This window comes from Jaculus jaculus, chromosome X (assembly GCF_020740685.1).
Source record: "Jaculus jaculus isolate mJacJac1 chromosome X, mJacJac1.mat.Y.cur, whole genome shotgun sequence".
In the NCBI taxonomy this organism is placed as follows: Eukaryota; Metazoa; Chordata; class Mammalia; order Rodentia; family Dipodidae; genus Jaculus; species Jaculus jaculus.
The window spans coordinates 56,316,725-56,337,664 of record NC_059125.1 but is presented as its reverse complement, the minus strand read 5'-3'; the positions used below and the strand labels follow the sequence as shown (position 1 = coordinate 56,337,664).

Sequence of the window (20,940 nt, the reverse complement as noted above, 5' to 3'; positions counted from 1 at the left end):
AATTATGAACAAAATTAACTCAAAAGATAAACAAGGCCTGGGGCGATGGCTCAGTGGATCAAGTGCTTGCTGCACAAGTTCAGATCCCCAGCTCCCATATAAATGCTAGGTGGATATGGCAGCCTGCCTACAAGCACAACAGAGGCAGAGGATTTCCATGGCAAGCTAGATGCATAGCTAGACTAGCCAAATCAGTGAGATCTGAGTTTATGGAGAGACCCTACCTCAGTAAAGAAAGTGAAAAGCAATCAAGGAAGATAGTTAATCTCTGGCCCACACGCACACATGTGCACACACATACGCATACACATGCACATACGAGCACGCAAACTCACACAAATATGACCACAAGCATATAGACATACACACATGCATACACACTACAACCACATTCACATGTAAAAAATAAAAAATATAAACACCATATAAATACAAGTATGGCCAAATCAAAAATTTCACTTATTGGCAGGGCATGGAGGCACAAGCCTTTAATCTCAGCACTTGGGAGGCAGAGTTAGGAGGATTGCCATGAGTTCAAGGCCACCCTGAGACTACATAGTTAATTCCAGGTCAGCCTGGGCCAGAGTGAGACCCTACCTCAGAGAAAAAAAAAATTCACTGATTATATGCAAATGCAAAGTAATAATCTAACTATCTGGGATATTTCAATAAGATGCAATAAACATACAGTGTAGGACTGGGAAGATGGCTCAGCAGTTAAAGGCACTTGTTTACAAAGCGTACTCATTCAGGTTCGATTCCTCATTACCCACGTAAAGCCAGAGGAACAAAGTGGTGCATGTGTCTCAAGTTCATTTGCAGTGGCAAGAAGTCCTGGCATGCCCATTTCTCTCTCTCTCTCCTCAAAATATAAACTATTTTTAAAAACAGAGTCTAAGCCGGGCATGGTGGCACTTAGGAGGCAGAGGTGGGAGGGTCGTCGTGAGTTTGAGGCCAACCTGAGACTACATAGTGAATTCTAGGTCAGCCTGGACTAGAGCAATACCCTACCTTAAACAAACAAACAAACAAAATCCTACCTTTCCCACAGCCTCCTATTATGGCAAGTGCCCACCAGCTGGGAAGTTCAACATATCCTTTCATCCTTTCAGGCATTAGCTGATCTGTGTAAAAGAGCAGATTTATTACTAGAAATATTCCTGTGGTAGTATGTGTGTATCAGTAAATTTTTGTGTGAGACTAAGTTGGTATATTCACAAACATTTGTCCATGTGCAAGTGTCTGTATACGAGTGTATCTACACATATAAGTAAATTATATAAATAAGTATATTGCTAATGTATGTGTGAGAAGGAATGGACCTCTGTTCTCTCTGTGTGTTGGAGCTGTTGCACTGCTGTACATTGGTAAGAGTTCATATGTGAGTGATGAAGTGCCAGGATGCACGTATCTGTATTGGTGAGTATGCCCAAACTATGTGAGAAGGTTTAAATTGATTTCCTTGTTATAGAGTGTAGAATAGATATGAGACTATTTTTATTTGCCTGTTTTTTTTAATTCTGTATAAATATATCTGTAAGTATCTTGGGGGGATTCTATCTGTGTATACATACCTGGGAGGCAGATTTCAGGTGTATGATTTTTAATCTTAGTATTTGTAACAGCGTTTGTATTTGAGACAATGTAGATATGCTGTTATAAAAGTCTGAATGTGGGGGAGGATTTACATAATAAGTTATATCAGCTCAGTGATTTACATATGAGTCTATGTTTAAGTGACATTTGGTTTGCTTGTTAGTGTTTGAGAAAGAGAGAAAGTGTGTGTGTTTGTGTTAGAAAAGCTCTAAGTGGGGTTTTGTGGGCCAGTACATATGTTTGAGAGACTGTGAATCTGAGTGTGTCTGTGTTGATAACCAATTCTCAGCTCTCATATACCTAATGTGCTCCTTTCTGTACCATGTTTAGTACACCAAATGTGTCCTTTACTATCTGGAAATGGAGTTTGTAGATAATATAAACTCTGCATATGTACTTTCAAAAGAAAATCCATACAGTACTTTAGATAATATCCATGCTGTGTTATATATAATACCAGAAAGAAATAAAGGGAAGTGATTTATAATAAAATAATTTGTATCTCAGTATGTAAATGCTTGAGTGTGGCACTCTCTAGAAAATTCAAGAAAATAATTAGGCTCACATGACTTATAATTAATAAATATGAATTTAGAAGAAGGGGGAAAGTCAGATTTACACAATGCAGGAAATGACAGGCAGAGACTTACAAAATTTTTGATTCCTCCATGCAAAATACACTGCAAAGCAAAGTACTGATACTGTTGACTCACATGATAGTCACATTTCTGGATAATTCAGGGTATATCAAAACCAGGAGGAAAAAACATATTTATTGATGAAACAGAGCTAGATTATAGGATCAGCTAATTCTAAGATCAGAGTTCTGGGAGTTTCAGGACATGTTGGTGATGTGAGACTCTTCCACCTATCACAGGATGATCAGTACCTTTTCCTCTGATCCTTAAATATGATGGCATCTTGTACCCATTGTAGCAAACAATTCTCATGCAGATTTCTGAAATGTCCTCTAGGGGGCAGTAATGCCTTTGTTAAGGACAACACTGTGGTGCTTAAAGCAAGGGTACTGTGTACCTGTGGGGCTGGGGGTGTAGCTCACTTTGGTAGAAGCTCTGGGTTCATTCCCCAGCATCACACGAAACTGGCTGTGGTGGCACATTCCTGTAAGTTCAGCACTGGAGAAGTGGAGGCGGATCACAAGTTCAAGGTCTTCCTCACATAGTGAGTTTGAGGCCAACCTTGGATAGAGAGGCCTCAAAAGTTTTTGTAGAGAAGAAAAGAAAATGCAAGAGTACACGATATACCTCCATGTGTGTGTGTCGTGTGTGTGGGCGGGTGGGTGGGTATATGTAGAGAGATTGAGAGAGCTGGTTGTTGCCTATGGGTCTCCACATCAGTAGACTGTGTTTGAGAAGTCTGTGAGTGTCCAGCACCAGCAGGTTTTTATAGTGCATGCATGCTCATCTTTGGCTTCAGCTGGAGCTCAGCCATGGCTGCCAGTCTGCTCAGGAGCACCTCCCTCATTTATACAATCTCCCTTGCTTTCCCAGCAACATTAGGGCTTTGTTTGTTTGCTGTGTTGGGTTTTTTTGCGGGGGGTGGGGAGATGAGGTTGTTTTGTTTGTTTTAGAATTTGTTTCCACTGAAACTCTGGGCTACACATTATTTATCTTCTCAGTCTTAAGTGTGTCTCCCTCTCTCTTTCCATCTTTATGTCTATTGCTTGGACTCTGTCTCTGTCTCCAGATACTCTCTCTGTATCTCCCTGCTTTCCTTCATCTCTCCTAGTTTTCCAAATCAGGACTTCTTAAACTTTTTCCACTCACAACCTCTTTTCACTTGAGAATTGTCTCATTTAAAATTTTTATTGATTTATTTGAGAGAGACAGCAAGAAAGAGACAGACAGAGAGAAACAGTAAGGATGGGTGAGCCAGGGTCTCTTGCTGCTGCAAACTTCAGATGCATGGGCTGCTTGGTTCATCTGGCTTCAAATGTGTACTGGGGAATCAAACCCAGGCTGTCAGGTTTTGCAGGCAAGCACCTTTAACTGCTGAGCCATCTCTCTAGCTCCCACTAGAGAGATTTTTATGCAGTCCTAAGCATATAGGTATATTAAATAGGTATACATAATTTTACCATTAAAGACCAAAACAAATCAATCAATGGAATTGAGTTGAACTGTTATACATAGAGCATTGTAAGTGTTTTTAAGAGTGGATATTTTGATTTTTATAACTGTCAATGCTAAAAACACCACTTCACCTAAATACATAATACATAATGGCAGAAGTATGTCTAGGACCATTTTGTAAATTTTTGGAAATTGGGCCCTGACATCAAGCAAAATTCATCTAGTAGGGTTTTTACATTTTTATTTTTTGAAATTCAAGTCATCAAATCAAACATTGCTTGAATTTAAACAGTTAAACATTAAACAGTGTTTAAAATCAAACATTCTGGGGCTTGCAAGATGGCTCAGCAGCTAAAGGTGCTTGCTTACAAAGCCTGTTGCCCTGGGTTCAATTCCCCAGCCACCAATATAAAGCCAGACAGGCATTCATTAGCAAAGGCATTCAAGAGCAGCCACACACACGCTCACTCACTCACTCACTCACTCACAGATGCAAATAAGTAAATAATTATTTTAAAACATTCTAGGGCTGGAGGGATGGCTTAGCGGTTAAGGCGTTTGCCTGCAAAGCCAAAGGATTCAGGTTCAATTCCCCAGCATAGCACCCACGTAAGCCAGATGCACAAGGGGGCGCACGCATCTGGACTTCATTTGCAGTGGCTGGAGGCCCTGGCGCACCCAGTCTCTCTCTCCCTCCCTCCCTCTTGCTCTGTCAAATAAGTAAAATAAAATAAAAAACATTCTAGCCAGGAGTGGTGGCACACGCCTTTAATCCCAGCACTTTGGAGGCAGAAGTAGGGGGATCACTGTGAGTTCGTGGTCACCCTGAGATTCTGTAGTGAATTCCAGGTCACGTTGGGCTAGAGTGAAACCCTACCTTGGAAAACCAAATAATAAATAAATAAGTAAAAACATTCTAAAACAATACAATTCAAAGAAAGACTAATTTGATACTTACATGCCGAGGAATGATAGGAAAATACTAAAAAAAAAAAAAAAAAAAAGTTTTCTACAATGAAGATACATGGTTTTAAGATGTTTATATAGGAGCAGTAAACTTTGTATGAACAGTAAAATACTTCAATTTGTAACATACATTAGTCTTCAATCTGAGCCAAGGTGTTTCCAGCAGCATATGATGGCACTGTGTGGGGTGACGAGCATGCACAATACAAAATTGTGTGTTGTATGTTCAGAACCAAGGCTTCAGGAAAGTCATGTGTGGCAACATGGACAAGCGCTGCCAGAAACACTTTATGCATTTGATTTTGAATTAATTTCTGGTTATTGTGTGTTAAGAAGCTTGTCAAAATTTTTACAACCCCCACATTCAATTGTGTGACCCCCGTATGGGGTTGCAACCCACAGTTGAAGAAGTTATGTTCTAGGGGCTGGAGAGATGGCTTATCAGTTAAGCCTGTGAAGCCTAAGGATGCCGGTTTGAAACTTGATTCCCCAGGACCCATGTAAGCCAGATGCACAAGGTGGTGCATGTGTCTGGAGTTCGTTTGCAGTGGCTGGAGACCCTGATGCACCCATTCTCTCTCTGTCTCTGTCTCTCTCTCTCTCTCTGTCTGTCACTCTCAAATAAATAAATATTTTTTTAAAAAGGAAGTTATGTTCTAGGGCTGGAGAGATTGCTCAATGGTCAAAGTTGCTTGCTTGCAAAGCCTAACAGCCTGGGTTTAATTCCCCAGTGCCCATGTGAAGCCAGATAAACAAAGTGTGGAGCATATGTCTGTAGTTCATATGCAGTTTCAGGAGGCCCTCATATGCCCATTCTTTCTCTCATTCTCTCTCTCTGCTTGCAAATAAATAAATAAAAATATTAAAAAAGAAATTATGCTCTAGGTTCTCTTTCCTGTGTTATCCCTCCCTCCGTCTTTTCTCTCTCATTTCTTTCTGAGTCAAGCTGTTTCTCTATATATCTGTGTGTCTTTTTCTCAGTCTTCCTTCCCTTTCTGTCTGTCTCTATTTCTATCTTCTCTCCCCGTTGTTTCTTCACTGTATCTCATCTGTCCCTCTCACATGTCTCTTTCTATGTAACTCTCGGTGTATCTGATTATCTCTTACTTTCAGTCTGTCTCTGTCTTTTTCCTTTTACCCTTGCTGCTCTCTCAAGAGAGAGTGTGTTTGTGTGTGTGTGTGTGTGTGTGTGTGTGTGTGTGTGCCCCCAGTTCTAAGGGGGGGAATTAGGCATTGAGGGGCTGAAAGAGAGCTTACCAACCCTACTTCTCCCCAGCCCCTGCCCTAGCTCCTTCTTACCAGTAAGCTGCTGGCTCTGAGACTTACTGGTGCCATCAAGAAAAGCCTGGTTTGCTAAGAATGTAGCTCAGAGGTAGAGACCTTTTCCAGTGGTATGAGGCTCTGAGTTCAATCCCAAGTACTGGCCAAAAAAAAAAAAAAAACTAAACTTACAGGGCTGGAGAGATGGCTTAGCAGTTAAGCACTTGCCTGTGAAGCCTAAGGACCCTGGTTCGAGGCTCGATCCCCCAGGACCCACGTTAGCCAGATGCACAAGGGGGAGTGAACGCATTTGGAGTTCGTTTACAGCGGCTGGAGGCCCTGCCACGCCCATTCTCTCTCTCTCTCTCTCTCTGCCTCTTTCTCTGTCTGTCACTCTCAAATAAATAAAAATTAAAATAAACAAAAAAATTACAAAACATACTGGTTCCAGGCCAGGTTGTGTTGGGCAGCAAAGCAATGAAGAGGGGATGCTTTTATGGGCTACAGTAGAGAGGAAGACATACACTTTAAACCTCATATCTCTTCAGTCCAGCCTCAGACCTAGCCCCAATAGTTATCCTGAACTTTTTCAGTTTCTGCCTGAGTAGCCCAGTCGAGCTACCCTGTCTCTGTGATCTGTCATGTCACCTAGGCACAGCCCCACACTCCCTGCCTGTCGCTCCTGTTTTCTCCAGGCTTTGCTGTGCCACTCTTGATGCCAGTCACGCTCCCCGGGCTGCTCTTTCAGAGAATCCTGTCTGGATGTATCCGGGCAGCCCTCTGCACCCACCAGTCTATTTAGTCTGTCAAGAAATTCATTCACTTGCCTGTTTCCACCAAGAGCCTATCAGGTGCACCTTACTGCTCTTTCAGTCCATAAATGCTGCCTTCATGTAGGGTTTGTTCTAAAAGGATGAGGCAGGCCATAGCCTAGATTTTAAAAGCAAATGATCTAATGTCATAGAAGAGAGAAATTGTAGGAAGAAAAATAAGAGATGAAAAGGAATATGGGATATTATGATCTTTCACCTGAAGTACTACGGCAGAAGCTTCCTCAGCAGTCTCCTTATTTCCACCTATGCCCCACATGATATGTTCTCACAGCAATATGTAGAAATTTATTCAATCCTGAGTCCTAATCACATCTCACCTCTGCTCAAAACCCTCCCAGCTCACTCTGCATCAAAGTTTTCACCACAGCCTCCATGATCTGTACTTGCCACGTCTGTGATCTTACCTTCTAGCACTGGCCTCTTGCTTGCCGTGGCTTCCTTGCTCTTTCATTTCTTTTTTTTATTAATTTTTATTTATTTGAGAGCAACAGACACAGAAATACAGAGAGAGGGAGAGAGAGAATGGGCGCATCAGGGCTTCCAGCCTCTGCAAACGAACTCCAGACGCGTGCGCCCCCTTGTGCATCTGGCTAACGTGGGACCAGGGGAACCGAGCCTCGAACCAGGGTCCTTAGGCTTCACAGGCAAGCACTTAACCGCTAAGCCATCTCTCCAGCCCTCCTTGCTCTTTCTTAAATGTACCATTTAACTCAGGGCCTCTGCTCTGGCTAGTCTCCCTGTCTGAAATTCTCTTCCAAATAGCTACAAGACTCAGCTCCTTGCTTAGATGTTTCCTCCTCTGCAAGGCCTGTCCTCATCAAAAACTGCTTCACCACCCCTAGCACTTCTGATCCTTTTTCTCCCCTTTATGTTTATTCTTAGGAACTTGCCATCATCTGCTATACTAACTGCACCTAGGTCTCTTCTTATCTAGAATGTCAGTGTCACAGGGGAAATGATCTTCATCCGTCTGATTCTTGGCTACATCCTCAGTATCTAAAACAGCAAATGGCACAAAGTAGATGCTCAATAATTTTTTTTTTCAGTGAGCTAACACAAGCATGGAATATATTCACACATACTCCTCACTTCAGCCAAAATAAATACCAAAGGGCCGCTCACAATCTTACACAATTTGCCCCTGGACCTTTATGACTTCAATTCCTATCCCTGCCTCCCTCCATTGCGCCACTGTTCCTTGAGCATGCTAAACACATTCCTGAACATGCAAAAAGAAATCTGTTTTGGTGGTACAGACCTGTAATCCTAGCACTTGGGAGGCTGAGGCAAGAGGATCCCAACTCTAAGGTCTACTTGAGCTGTAGAACAAATTCAAAGCCAGTTTGGGCAACTTAGCAAGACCCTGTCACAAAATTAAAAGTATTTTCAAAAAGAACTTGAGGCCAGGCATGGTGGCACACACCTTTAATCCCAGCATTTGGGAGGCAAAGGTAGGAGGATTGTAGTGAGTTCGAGGCCACCCTGAGACTACATAGTGAATTTCAGTTTAGCCTGGGCTAGAGAGAGACCCTACCTCAAACCTCCCCCATAAAAATAGCTTGTATAAGCCGGGCGTGGTGGCACACACCTTTCATCCCAGCACTCAGGAGGCAGAGGTTGGAGGATTTCCATGAGTTTGAGGCCACCCTGACTACATAGTGAGTTCCAGGTCAACCTGGGCTAGAGTGAGACCCTGCCTCAAAAAAACAAACAAACAAACAAACAAACAAACAAACAAAAAAAGAGCTTGAGTATATAGCTCATTAGTAGAGTTCATGCCTACCATGCCCAAGACCCTAGTTTCAATCTCCAAACAGAGGAGAGAGAGAGAAAAGAAGGAAGGAGGAGGTGGAGAAATCTAATGAGTGCCTGCAGCATTTTGGATTTTTAAATATGAAATACAATAGTAATGAATGAGTCACATTACACTTAGGGCCAGTACCATTTTATAAAACCTTTAGGTGAGCCATGTCTGTATATGTGCATATGAGTAACGGGGTTGTAATGTAATACATCCCTTTGTTTTAGTATGTGGGAGCAGTAAAAAAAAAAAAAAAAAGTCTGACCACAACCTTAGGGCTGTGTAAAGAGGGAAAAGAGCTGCAACAATATCATAACCCTACTGACCCACCAATAGAGGAAACAGGTAACTGAGGATATCAAATGACATGAAAGACCCACATCTAGCAAGGAGGGGATAAGCGCAGGACTGGGCTTGGGCACAGGGCCTGACCCTATCTGGGGAGTCAGTGGGAAGGGCTTGTAGACACACTAACCCTGCCCTTTCTGTTTCTTTCTTGCCTTTCCTTTCCTTTCCATATATTTCTTGTTGTCTTGTTTCTTTCTCGCATCATATTCTCATTCTCTCCATCTCTGTGTTGTTTTCTATCCATTTATATCTTTGGCTCTACTTTTCAATCTCTCATTACTTCCCACTCTGACTCTGCGTGCATTTTTTCTGTCTTCTACCCGCATCTCTCTGTCTTTCTGTGTCTGTGTCTGTGTCTGTGTCTCCCTCCATTGTCCCTATTTGCAGGTGTAGCCCAGAAGGACAACTGATGGGGTCCCTCAGGGCCCATCAAGTACTGGACTGGCTGACCCCATAGGGTTGGGAGTAGTCCTTGCCCCTCAGTATGGCCAACACCACCGGAGAGCCCGAGGAGGTGAGCGGCGCACTGCCTCTGCCATCAGCATCGGCTTATGTGAAGCTGGTGCTGCTGGGATTGATCATGTGTGTGAGCCTGGCAGGCAATGCCATTTTGTCCCTGCTGGTGCTCAAGGAGCGTGCCCTGCACAAGGCTCCTTACTACTTCCTGCTGGACCTGTGCCTAGCTGATGGCATACGCTCTGCCGTCTGCTTCCCCTTTGTACTGGCTTCTGTGCGCCATGGCTCCTCATGGACCTTCAGTGCTCTCAGCTGTAAGATCGTGGCCTTTATGGCTGTGCTCTTTTGCTTCCATGCGGCCTTCATGCTGTTCTGCATCAGCATCACTCGCTACATGGCCATCGCCCACCACCGCTTCTATGCCAAGCGCATGACACTTTGGACATGCGCAGCTGTCATCTGCATGGCCTGGACCCTGTCTGTGGCCATGGCCTTCCCACCTGTCTTTGACGTGGGCACCTACAAGTTTATACGTGAGGAGGACCAATGCATCTTTGAGCATCGTTACTTCAAGGCCAATGACACATTGGGCTTCATGCTTATGTTGGCTGTGCTCATAGCAGCCACACATGCTGTCTATGGCAAGCTGCTCCTCTTCGAGTATCGTCACCGCAAGATGAAGCCAGTGCAGATGGTGCCAGCCATCAGCCAGAACTGGACATTCCATGGCCCTGGGGCCACTGGCCAGGCTGCTGCCAACTGGATCGCCGGCTTTGGCCGTGGGCCCATGCCACCAACCCTGCTGGGTATCCGGCAGAATGGGCACGCAGCTAGCCGGCGGCTGCTAGGCATGGACGAGGTCAAGGGTGAGAAACAGCTGGGCCGAATGTTCTACGCCATCACACTGCTCTTCTTGCTCCTCTGGTCACCCTACATTGTGGCCTGCTACTGGCGAGTGTTTGTGAAAGCCTGCGCTGTGCCCCACCGCTACCTGGCCACCGCTGTTTGGATGAGCTTCGCACAGGCTGCTGTGAACCCTATCGTCTGCTTCCTGCTTAATAAGGACCTCAAGAAGTGCCTGAGGACTCATGCCCCCTGCTGGGGCACAGGAGGTGCCCCAGCTCCTAGAGAACCCTACTGTGTCATGTAAAGCAGGTGGATAGGCAACAGGCAGGGAAAAGGTCATGGGCACCATGATGGGGAGCAAGGGAAGGGTGAGGCCCCATACAGAAGCCTTCTTTTTGAGCCCCAGCCCCAGCCCCTCTAACCACCCATAATTAAGGCACCTTTGCCAACACCTCCCTAGGGTGGAGAACTGAGTGAGGAACTGGGAAAGAGGCATTTCTAGTTTTGTGGGACCTATCTCCACAGCCTCCTTCTCCACTTCTACAATCTCATATTTTCCTTCCCTCTCTCCTTCCCTCTTCCCTGTTCCCTCCACTTCTCTCCTCTTTTTCAAGTGACAATTCAGAAAAAGAAAACAAAACTGAAAAATGCAGGGTTTTCTACTAACAACTGAGGAAACAGGCTTTCTTGCTTAAATGTCCCTCCTTCTGACATTGTCCAAAATGAGGGAATCCGTTCTGTAAAATAGATTCTAGAGATCTTATTGAGCCCGGTGCTCCCATTCACTCTCTCCTTCCAAGTCTTATAGCCAAGCCTAGATAGGAGAAATTGATCCAAGGCTGCTGACAAGAGGGACCAAAGGGAGCACTGGGTTCCTGGGGGGAGGATGTCTAATTGCTATGTGGTGTGCAATGTTGTCTTTGGCTAACCCTGGTCCCAAACCCAGTCTCCTCTCCCTCCCCACAAATGTCCAGATTTCCCAAGTATTTCTTGGGGCTCTTTTGTGAAGCCAAGAGGGTGGGGAGAAAGGCCTCCAAGATGGGCCCAGGCTAGGTGAAGAGCAAGATGGGAGATGAACTCCTCAACCTGAAGAGACTAAGCTTGACTACCTTCTCTCAAGTTTCCTTCTGGATCCTAAGCTCCCAACTTTTCTTCCTAGTGATATACATCCACTCCAGTCCCACTAAGGATGATGTGGATTCATGAAAGCAAGGGCAGCCCCCAGGGAAGCATAGGGAGCAAGATGAACTCCCTAGAGTCTGGGGTCAGCTAAATTCAACCCCAGAATTGTCTTCTTGGTGCATATAACTCTTCTGAAGATAAAAATTCTTTTGGGGTCTTGGTAACTAATAATGGTATAAACTCCAGGGCACTATGGACTTGACCTCTTTTTGTCCTTCTTAAGCCTCAAACCTCTCCTTAGTTGCCCTTGACCTTCTGGTCCCAAAATGCCCTTCCTTCCAACAGTCCTCTTCCTTCCTCTCTCCACCCTTACCTATACCCAAAGTGGAGCAGACTGCACCCAGATTCCCCAGATGGAAGGTCCAAAGTCTCCCTTCCAGTGACAGAGCCCACTCTGGGTTTATTTCAAGGCCAGTTCTGTGGACTGGTGAGCCACACTGGCTTTCCTTTGCCTGAGCTGGCCCATGTTATCTGTTTCCCACTCATTTCCTGCAGAGACAGGGATCTATCTGTATTTATCCAGCCCCTTCTCTTCCTTATATAAGCCCCTGTCTTAATCTCCCTCCCTACCCCAAGACAGTTCCTGAGCTGGGCAATTCTTGACCCAAAAGGAATACGGAGGGCACTCTAGACAAAAGAGATATTAATGAACCTGGCTATTGAGTGGCCCTGGAAAGGAAGGCCAGAGTGGCTGAAAGGTTGGGAGTGTGTATGGGGGGCAACCTAACCTATTTTCTCAGTGATAGTGATGGGGGTGCCTTTCTGAGGGGTGGGGTGGAAAGACCAAGGGGGTTGGGGAACAAGTAGGGTATGCTTAGGAGGGTTTTCCTCCATTTCTTTTTTCTAACTGCCTGGATTCATCGTTGGATTTTGTAAATGGAAAAACTGAAAAGAAAAATGTTATATTGGTCGTTTTCTTTTTATGTGTGTGTCTGTGTCTTGTCTGTATGAACACGTGGGATGGTATGCTTGAGTGAGACAGTGTGAGACTGTGTTGCTTTGTGTGGAGAGGAACCCTGAGGGAAACTTGCCTGATACACAAATGTGAGCAAACACCTGTGTGTGGAGAAATGTAATCACACACACACACACACACACACACACACACACACACACACACACACACATAGCAGTTGAGAGGAGATAAAACCTAGTATGTGCCTGCAGCAAGAAATAGAGTGTTTGGAAGATGAAAATTCTATGTATGTGTGTGTAAGAGGGCCAAGTTCCACCTCATAAGATTGTCTTCATCCAGTGAGAAGGGAGGGATAGGGAAGAATACTTAAGAACCCCACCTCTTCCCAATATCTGGAGATTCAATCTCCTCCCCAAAACTCAAACAAGATGTTTTCGAAATCGGACCACCATTGGGACTGGAGGGATGGCTTAGCCATTAAGGCATTTGTCTACAAAGCCAAAGGACCTAGGTTCAACTCCCCCGAACCTCATGTAAGCCAGATGCACAAAGGGGCGCATGCGTCTGGAGTTCATTTGCAGTGGCTGGAGGCCCTGAGCACCCATTCTCTATCTGCCTCTTTCTCTCCTTTCTCTCTCTCTCAAATAAAAGTAAAAATATTTTTTAAAAAAGAAAATAAATTGGACCACCATGAAGAATGAAAATTGGGGATCAAACATAAAAGTAACTGATGAGGTTAGAAAATGGTTCCAGCCAAGTAGTGAATTCTGGAGGAACTGCCCAATCTGACCTGGGAGCCCTTCTTAGGACTTTAGTCAGCTTTGACTAAATTCAGTGGAAGGTATGGCATGGGGAAAAAAATCTAGGTCTGCAGGGTTCTACCCAGCTAGCCTACTTCTTGGGCGCTCATTATTATTTATTTAATCTCTTGGGTGCACAGAATGGGGCTGACCACACTACTCAGTTGGCACATTGTCATCATTGGTCCATGCAAAGTCCTTTTATGGTTTTGTTTTGTCCCTGTCATCACTTATCCCTGATCCCATTCTCTTCCACCCCACAAAGGCACTCACTCTTGTGTATTTAATGTATGTCTTTCCAATCCACCGTTCATATGTTTATTTACGTATATGTATCTGTGGAAAATATATGGTATTGATGTGTGTTTTTATTTACATAAACAGTATTGTACTAGAAATCTTGTTGTTTCTTTTTTTTCCACTCAACATTCTGTTTTTGAGAGATCCAGCCATGTTGCTTGCTATACATAGATCAAATTCATTTTAACATATATTACATTTTCTTATCCATGCCTCTTGTGGTGGATCCCTAGGTTCCCTCCAATTTTCTGGTACCACTACCCTGCAACAATTACTTCCTGTCTTTAGGGATGCCTAATTTAGAGGAAACAAACCGTGATTTGGTTAGGGTCACAGTGGAAGGGACACACCTGTGATGTAAATTTTAGAACCAAAGCCAAAACTTCACTATCGTGCCTCACCAAAGACCATACGTGTCTGGTCATAAAACGGTAATAAAAAATTAAGATAGCAGCACACGCTTAGGAAAGGTTAGGAGGATAATCAGTAAACAAAGAAATAAAAGTTCTAGAAAAATCTAGCAGACGAGTTGAATGATAATCATTTGATGACGCAGAGGAAGTTACTTTTGTTGCGACTGTGATTATTTCTGGAGCCATTTTGCACAAATGAAAAAGAGCAAGTCAAACCCTAACCTCCAAAGACCTTGGGTGCCTAAATGACTAGCGCAGCAAGGTAGCCAGTGCCCAGAGGGGCAGCAGCGCTCACCCGCGGCGAAAGCTGGTGGGGGAAGGAGCTGCAGGTTTAAGAAATGCGTAGTTGCTGGAGAGAAGAGAGCAACGACGGTGAGGCTCACCGATTTCATGAGCGCACATCTTGCTCAGTGCTTGCGTGTCTTGTCCCCTCCCCCCATCCTGCCACCGCCATTTTCTTTATTTTTTATTATTATTATTTTGTGTCCACTGATAAGTTTTCCTATTGGATAAAACGTCCCAAGAGTAAGGAAGAGGGGCTTCTTACCCTAGCTTTCCTCACAGCCAATCATCCTGCCGTTTTCCCTACTGCGCTGGGTGGGGGGGAGGCAAATCAGCCCCATGATTGGTGGATACGAAGGGAACCAACTGGAAAGTGATGATGTGTAGTGTTGGCAAGCGGATTGTGTGAGAGCTGATAGGGGTCGAGGGAACGCAAGCGCCTCCAGCGAGGCAGGCAGCCAATGACGAGACCCAGCAGCCCCTTGTCAGGGAGTGGGCGGCGCTTCGGCCTTTGGCGCGGTGGGAGTAGGGCAGGCGCTATGTGAGGGAACGTCACAGCGAGGCGGCGAGCCGAGTTGGTCGCGTGAGGTGTGGCAGCTCCACTTCAAGTGTGGCTGGTGGCGACGGCCTGGCGGAGAGCCGAAGCCGTGTACTTACCTGAGCTTTGAGCGCGGTCACCATGGACCGCCCGGATGAGGGGCCTCCAGCCAAGACCCGCAGGCTGTGGAGCTCCGAGTCCTCTCGGCGCGACCCGCCGCCCCCGCCGCTTCTGCGACTGACCCTGCCTCCACCCCAACAGCGCCTGAGGCTCCGGGAAGAAACCGAGGCTGCACAGGTGCTGGCTGATATGAGGGGGGTGGGCCCCACGCTGCCCCCACCACCGCCCTATGTCATTCTGGAGGAGGGGGGAATTCGTGCGTATTTCACCCTGGGTACTGAGGGTCCAGGTTGGGATCCTGCTATCGAGTCAGGGTTCGGGGAGCCCCCTCCCACGGGGACCCTGGAAACATCCCTCTCTTCCGAAACCTCTGGGGAAAGCCTGGAAATTGACTTTCAGGTTGCGGAGCCCAGCAGCCTCGCAGTAGAGAAAGCCCTAGAAACCTGTAGCTCAGGGGGGTGGGGGCCTCAGATGTTAATCTGTCCTAAGAGGAAGGAGGAGGCTGTCATCCTAGTGGAAGATGAGTATGAGGGTGAAAAGGAAAGTGTGAGGAGGAAGCATCGGCGTTGGAGGAAGAGAAAGCAGAGGAAGGTGAAGAAGGAAAGCAAAGAGAGGAATGCCCAGAGGATGGAAAGCATACTGCAGGCACTAGAGAGCATTCAAATGGACCTGGAGGCAGTGAACATCAAGGCGGGTAAGGCTTTCTTACGTCTCAAACGCAAGTTCATCCAGATGCGAAGACCCTTTTTGGAGCGCAGAGACCTCATCATCCAGCACATTCCAGGCTTCTGGGTCAAAGCAGTATCCTTCTCATCAATACTCATGGCCAGCAGCCCATGACAGAAAAGGGGTGGGGGTGGGGGGAAGGACAGACAGAGGGGATGCAAAGATGGGGGTGAGCCCATGGGAAGACTCAATAGCTTGAGTCGAAGAGGGATGAATGGAGGAGGGCAAAACAGCAGAGAATCTGTATTGGGGTTGAAAATGAACAGGGACACACAAATGGGAAACAGGAACAGCATAGCATTAAAAAAAATGGATCACAAACAGTGAAAGGGGGAGGGTAACAGAGAGCGTACAGCAGAAAGACTGGACGGAGATAGTAAAAGGAGGGAGGATACAGATGGGCACATAGTAAAGAAACTGCCCAGAAAAGATGCTTAAACCACACAGCCTGGGTCTCTGCTTAGATACCTGGAGACCTTTACCCTGGCTACAGAGCTATGCATTATAGGGGCAGAGATATAGCTTGGCTGGAGTCCCTGAAGGACCCAGGGAAAGAATACCCGGATGTGAAGACCAAGGGGTTAAATAAAGGAAAGAGAATAAGAAAAATCCAATTCACTATTAGTAAATGTTAAGCTCATCCCTAGGGAATATATATGAAAAAAAAAAAATATATATATATATATATATATATATGACATATTTAAAGCTCATGAGTTTAACATCTTAATAGAATTTACATGGGTACAGATCCTTTGCCCATAACACAAAGTATCACATGATTATAGGCCTTCAGCACACAGGCATAGGTTTTCGTGTAGACATATGACTTCCACACTCAGGCACAGTGTTATGTGGCTACAAGCATACAGCATACAGACCCTCAGAGCCATTCACACATCATGTGGATGCAGGCTTTCAACACCCACACATGCACTATCACGTGAAAACAGCAAATATATTATCAATTGGCCATAAGCCTTTAGCCCTCAGACATAGTATTTTGTGAACACAAGCTCTCAGCACCCAGAGACAAGGATCACATGGACATAGACCCTTAGCACATAGGCACAGCACATATGAACCATAGCAATACCACCTAACAATAAGACTTAGTATTGCATGAACACTAACATTTTCATGGGAATAAAGTAAGGTTATGTCATATGACATTCCACATACATCACATGCACATGGAAGGAATCCTACTTCAACCTCTGTTGTGCTCTTTCCTGTCTGGCCTTCATCCCCTCCCTCTCATTGAACAGTTAATCCTTGACCTAAACTGCTCCACTCATCAGTTCCTCAACCACCCCAGAATTTCAATCTTGATCAACCAACGTGATGAAGACATTTTCCGCTACCTGACCAATCTTCAGGTCAGGCCACGGAGATGACCAAGGATCTGGTCCTCAGAGGTGAGGGGGGGGGTGGGAGGGGTCATGGACAGGACAGATACCACCATTATCTCCCCCAACCCCTGAGCAGGTACAGGATCTCAGACATATCTCCATGGGCTACAAAATGAAGCTGTACTTCCAGACAAATCCCTACTTTACAAATATGGTGATTGTCAAAGAGTTCCAACGTAACCGCTCAGGTAAGTAGCAATCCCAGATTAAATCTAAATCCCCCCCCCCCCATCTTGTCCTTTCCCACTTCTTCTAGATGTTCTTCTTCCCCAGGTCGGCTAGTGTCTCACTCCACCCCAATTCGCTGGCACCGGGGCCAGGAGCCCCAGGCCCACAATCACAGGAACCAGGACACCAGCCACAGCTTCTTCAGCTGGTTCTCAAACCACAGCCTCCCAGAGGCTGACAGAATTGCTGAGGTGAGGCTCCCTGACATTGTCAGAGAAGACCTTGCTAGGCTTTTCCCTGGGTGCCTGGGAAATTGGGAGTAGAGTCAGAGGCTCATACTTATCACTTTTCTCTCTCTCCTCATCTTATTTCAACAGATTATCAAGAACGACCTGTGGGTTAACCCTCTACGCTACTACATGAGAGAAAGGGGATATAGGACAAACAGAAAGAAGCAAGAAAAGGAAAGGTGATGGGACAATTAGTGCCTACTGAGTTGGGTTTTGTTATTATTTGGAGATAGGGCAAAGACTAGGCTAGTGTCACACAGGGTTTATAGAGGGACAAGGGACCTTTGCAGGCAAGCACCTTAACCACTGAGTCATCTCTTCAGACCAACAGGGGACCTTTGAGATAATAAAATGCAGTGCTTACAGGTGAGGCCAAGAAGTGGCCTGATGTTACAGGGTCAGGGGCAACAATAAGACTTTTCCCATCCCTAGAAGCCCTTGTACCCTACTGTCTCCCTAGTTACTTACCACATTTTGATGTCTGTCCTGGGGATAATCCTCTCCATTAACCTCCTAATCAGTCCCCAACTTTCCAACAGTAAAGCCAATGATGAATATGAAATGGTGATCATGGAGGACACTCATGATCTTTACACAATGGAAGAAGTTCTCAGTGAGATCTCAGACACTGATGAAACTACCGACAATGAGATCACTCATGACATCAAGATCTCTGACTTCATGGAGACCACTGACTACTTTGAGACCACTGACAATGAGATAACTGACATTAATGAGAGCTTGTGTGAGAATGAGGGTCCAAACAATGATAGTGCTGATGATAGCGAGACCTCTGACAACAGTGAGCCTATTGTCATTGAGGAGAGTCCTGATGGCAACAATGAAAACCTGGAAGACAAGAACACCTATGACAATGAGTATCCCAAGAATGAGAATGCTGAAGGTGAGAAGAACCTGAAGAGTGACAACCAGCAGAGTAATGGAAACAACGTATTCAGCAGTGATAGTGACAATGGAGATGAGGGCAGTGATGATGAAGATAATGATGGTAATGAAGGTGACAATGAGGGTAGCGATGACGATGGAAATGAGGGCGACAATGAAGGAAGTGATGATGATGACAGAGTCATTGACTATTACAAGAATGACATTGAAGTGTTCAACAAGGATCTGTATAATAGCACAAACCAGGATGACTATGAGGTAGAGATCATCTCTGACGAATCAGAGGAGGAAGATGTTAGTGAAGGTGAGCCTCTTCCTTTCTCTTCTGGGAAATTCCAATCACCGTTGGGTAAGATGGTGTGCTCTGTGGGCCCAGAAAATGGAGGAGATACTTGCACCTCAAGTAGTGGGGAAGGAGGACAGAGAACTGGAGAAAGGAGGTAACATTTGAATTGAAAGCTGTATTCCTTCTGAAGAGCATTGTGGAACCTCCATGGGATGGATAATGTGATCAGTGGTCTTGAAGGTCTTAATGCATAATATTTTTGGCAAGGTTTCCAAAATTGTCTAAGCTATCTTCCCAGCCCTGAAATGAGGTTTTTAAAGACAGGATTCTAACAACCTCTAAAAGGCCAATATTGTATATATTATTTGCCTAATACATTTGCCCACCAAACCCTTCTGTAAGAAACAGCTTTCAGAACTGGCTGGGGAGATAGCTCAGTCGGTAAAGTGCTTACCTTGTAAGCATGAAGACCCGAGTTTTATCCCAGTACCCACATAAATGCTTGCATGATGCCATGCACCTGTAATTCAAACCTTAGGGAGGCAGAGACAGGTAGATCCCTGGTGGACGGAGTACCTAAGATGCTCATGCATACACACCTATACATGAGCATCCACACACATGTGAACATGCACACATACTACACACAACACATTTAAAAAAAATCACTGTAAAATTCTGCATTTCCTAAATTTCTTGACCACGGAAGCCATGGTCTTTGTTGACCAAAAAGAATGCATTTAGCAAAATGCTTGGGAAGGGTTGCGCATGGAAATTTGAGGGAGAAAGACATTTATGGTGACTCCCAAGTTTTGTTCAGGCCTGGAACCTGACTATAGTCAAATGGGAGGTGGGACCCTGTGGGAGGTGGAAGGGCCAGAAAAACCAACCATTCCTGAGGATTTGACCATGAGGTTCCTGGCAAACTTTCACTGAAGAAAGGGGCAGGGCACAAAGAATGAAGACATTCCATGAGCGAGTACCAAACTTGATACATATTATTAAACATGGTAGGGGAATTGTCAGTTTTCTCCCTCTCCCACCTGATGGTATCTCTTCACTCCCAACAACGAACAAGAGCACAGAGCCATCAAACCTAGCCCTGGGGTGAGAGCTGAAGTGGGAAACTGGGCTGAAGAAGACAGACTAGAGCCTGTTTGGAGCACACTAGGGGAGGGAGCAGAAAAGGCTACTTTCAGAGATGTATACATTTTAACAGGAGAGGCAAGGTGGGCTTGAGTATATTTATAGTGTGTCTGTCTCTGTCCATTTTTCCCTTTCTCTTCCTCTCCTGTTCCAGAGGCACTTGGCAAGTGGTCCCAGGCCAGCAAAAGCCCCAGCTATGTGTTCTGTTCCTTTTCAAGAGACACCTTCCTTCCCACCTAACCGCTCCTCTCCATGCCCCCCTCTCCTTAGCAGACAGCATGCAAGGTGAAGACAGCTATGAAGAGGAACAAATCTTTGAGGAAGGAGGAAGTGAAGTCGACTCAGAAGATTCTGACATCCAGGAGTTGCTGCAGGTCCCAAACACCTGGGCCAGCCCAGGGAAGAAGGGGAAAACTGGCTAAACACCTGAGTCTTTGGGGCTCTCTCAGTATCGCCCCTCCCCTGCCCCATTTGACCTCCTCATCAGCTAGGGCTTGGCAGTCCCCAGATTGCACTTATTGGGGGAGGGCTGCTGACTTCTTACACGGGTTTAAAGGCTATTTTTATGGTTTAGTAATTGCAGAACTCGTATTTGGGAGGATTACCCCTTTTTGGCTCACCTCTCCCTGCAGGCTTGTGTGTGCTGCTAAACATATTTATTGTGATGCCTTGGTTTAGGGCCCCTCCTAGCCCACTTCTCCTCAATAGCATTGGCCTCAGTCCCTCCCCCGTGCTGTGTGGACACCCTGATCCCCAAGTTGGGAGGGCCGCTGTGGCCTTTGCCGCGGCAGCACAGTGGTCTCAAGGCTCTGGCTGCTACCCTCTTCTCCCAAGTGTCCCCTTCCAGCCCTCTTCTTCCCTCCTTGCTGTGCCGCTAGTCTGCCTCGGTGTCTATGCAAGGCCATTTCGTCACTGCGGTATTCCACCCAGCCCCTCCCACCAAGGCCTCCTCTTTCTCTGTGAACCCAGATGATCCTAATAAAACTGAGCATATTCAAAGTTCTACTTTGAGTCTTTTGTCCGTCGCAGTACGTCGTCCTTAGCCGTCAGTCTGTCCACGGGTTAGTACGTACAGAACTGGCCTACGCAGTTGCCAATAAGAAGGGAGCCATGAAAGCTTCCGCAGGTGGGCGTAGGGTTCAACAAGACCGCAAAGGCGTTGCATCAGGCCAATGCGGGCCGTCCTGGCCAATGACAGGGCCAAATCGGGTAGCCCCTCCCATTCCTGACGGATGCAACAGACCCTGCAAGATAGC

At 45.8% G+C, this 20,940-nt stretch overlaps 2 protein-coding genes across 6 annotated transcripts in view; both read left to right on the top strand.

Moving 5' to 3' along the window:
- Gpr173 (G protein-coupled receptor 173) overlaps positions 1-13,495 on the top strand; it is a 32,525-nt gene extending 19,030 nt beyond the window's left edge. For all 4 annotated transcript variants that reach the window (XM_045140815.1, XM_045140813.1, XM_045140814.1 and 1 more), the window contains one exon: positions 9,285-13,495. In XM_045140815.1, coding sequence (XP_044996750.1) covers positions 9,382-10,503 — 1,122 coding nt within the window. In that variant the 5' untranslated portion in view covers positions 9,285-9,381 and the 3' untranslated portion in view covers positions 10,504-13,495. The remainder of the gene's footprint in view (positions 1-9,284) is intronic.
- A 1,011-nt stretch (positions 13,496-14,506) lies between these two features.
- On the top strand, positions 14,507-20,683 carry Tspyl2 (TSPY like 2). 2 transcript variants are annotated; one of them, XM_045140855.1, is made up of 7 exons: positions 14,507-15,551; positions 16,778-16,855; positions 16,965-17,076; positions 17,162-17,307; positions 17,434-17,525; positions 17,886-18,556; positions 19,958-20,683. In XM_045140855.1, exons 1-7 carry the CDS (start codon positions 14,772-14,774, stop codon positions 20,104-20,106), a joined length of 2,028 nt encoding a protein of 675 aa, XP_044996790.1. In that variant the 5' UTR covers positions 14,507-14,771; the 3' UTR covers positions 20,107-20,683. The 2 variants fall into 2 exon arrangements, with proteins under 2 accessions (XP_044996790.1, XP_044996789.1); XM_045140854.1 differs by having other exon boundaries at positions 19,955-20,683.
- The last annotated feature ends 257 nt before the right edge of the window (positions 20,684-20,940 follow it).

What these genes read in the sequence shown, in the direction of transcription:
- Tspyl2 (XM_045140854.1), top strand. Translation starts at nt 14,772, where the DNA reads ATGGACCGCCCGGATGAGGGGCCTCCAGCCAAGACCCGCAGGCTGTGG. An exon ending in GCTACCTGACCAATCTTCAG is followed by an intron (nt 16,856 to 16,964) that starts GTCAGGCCACGG and finishes ACCCCTGAGCAG; the next exon opens with GTACAGGATCTCAGACATAT. An exon ending in AAGAAGCAAGAAAAGGAAAG is followed by an intron (nt 17,526 to 17,885) that starts GTGATGGGACAA and finishes ACTTTCCAACAG; the next exon opens with TAAAGCCAATGATGAATATG.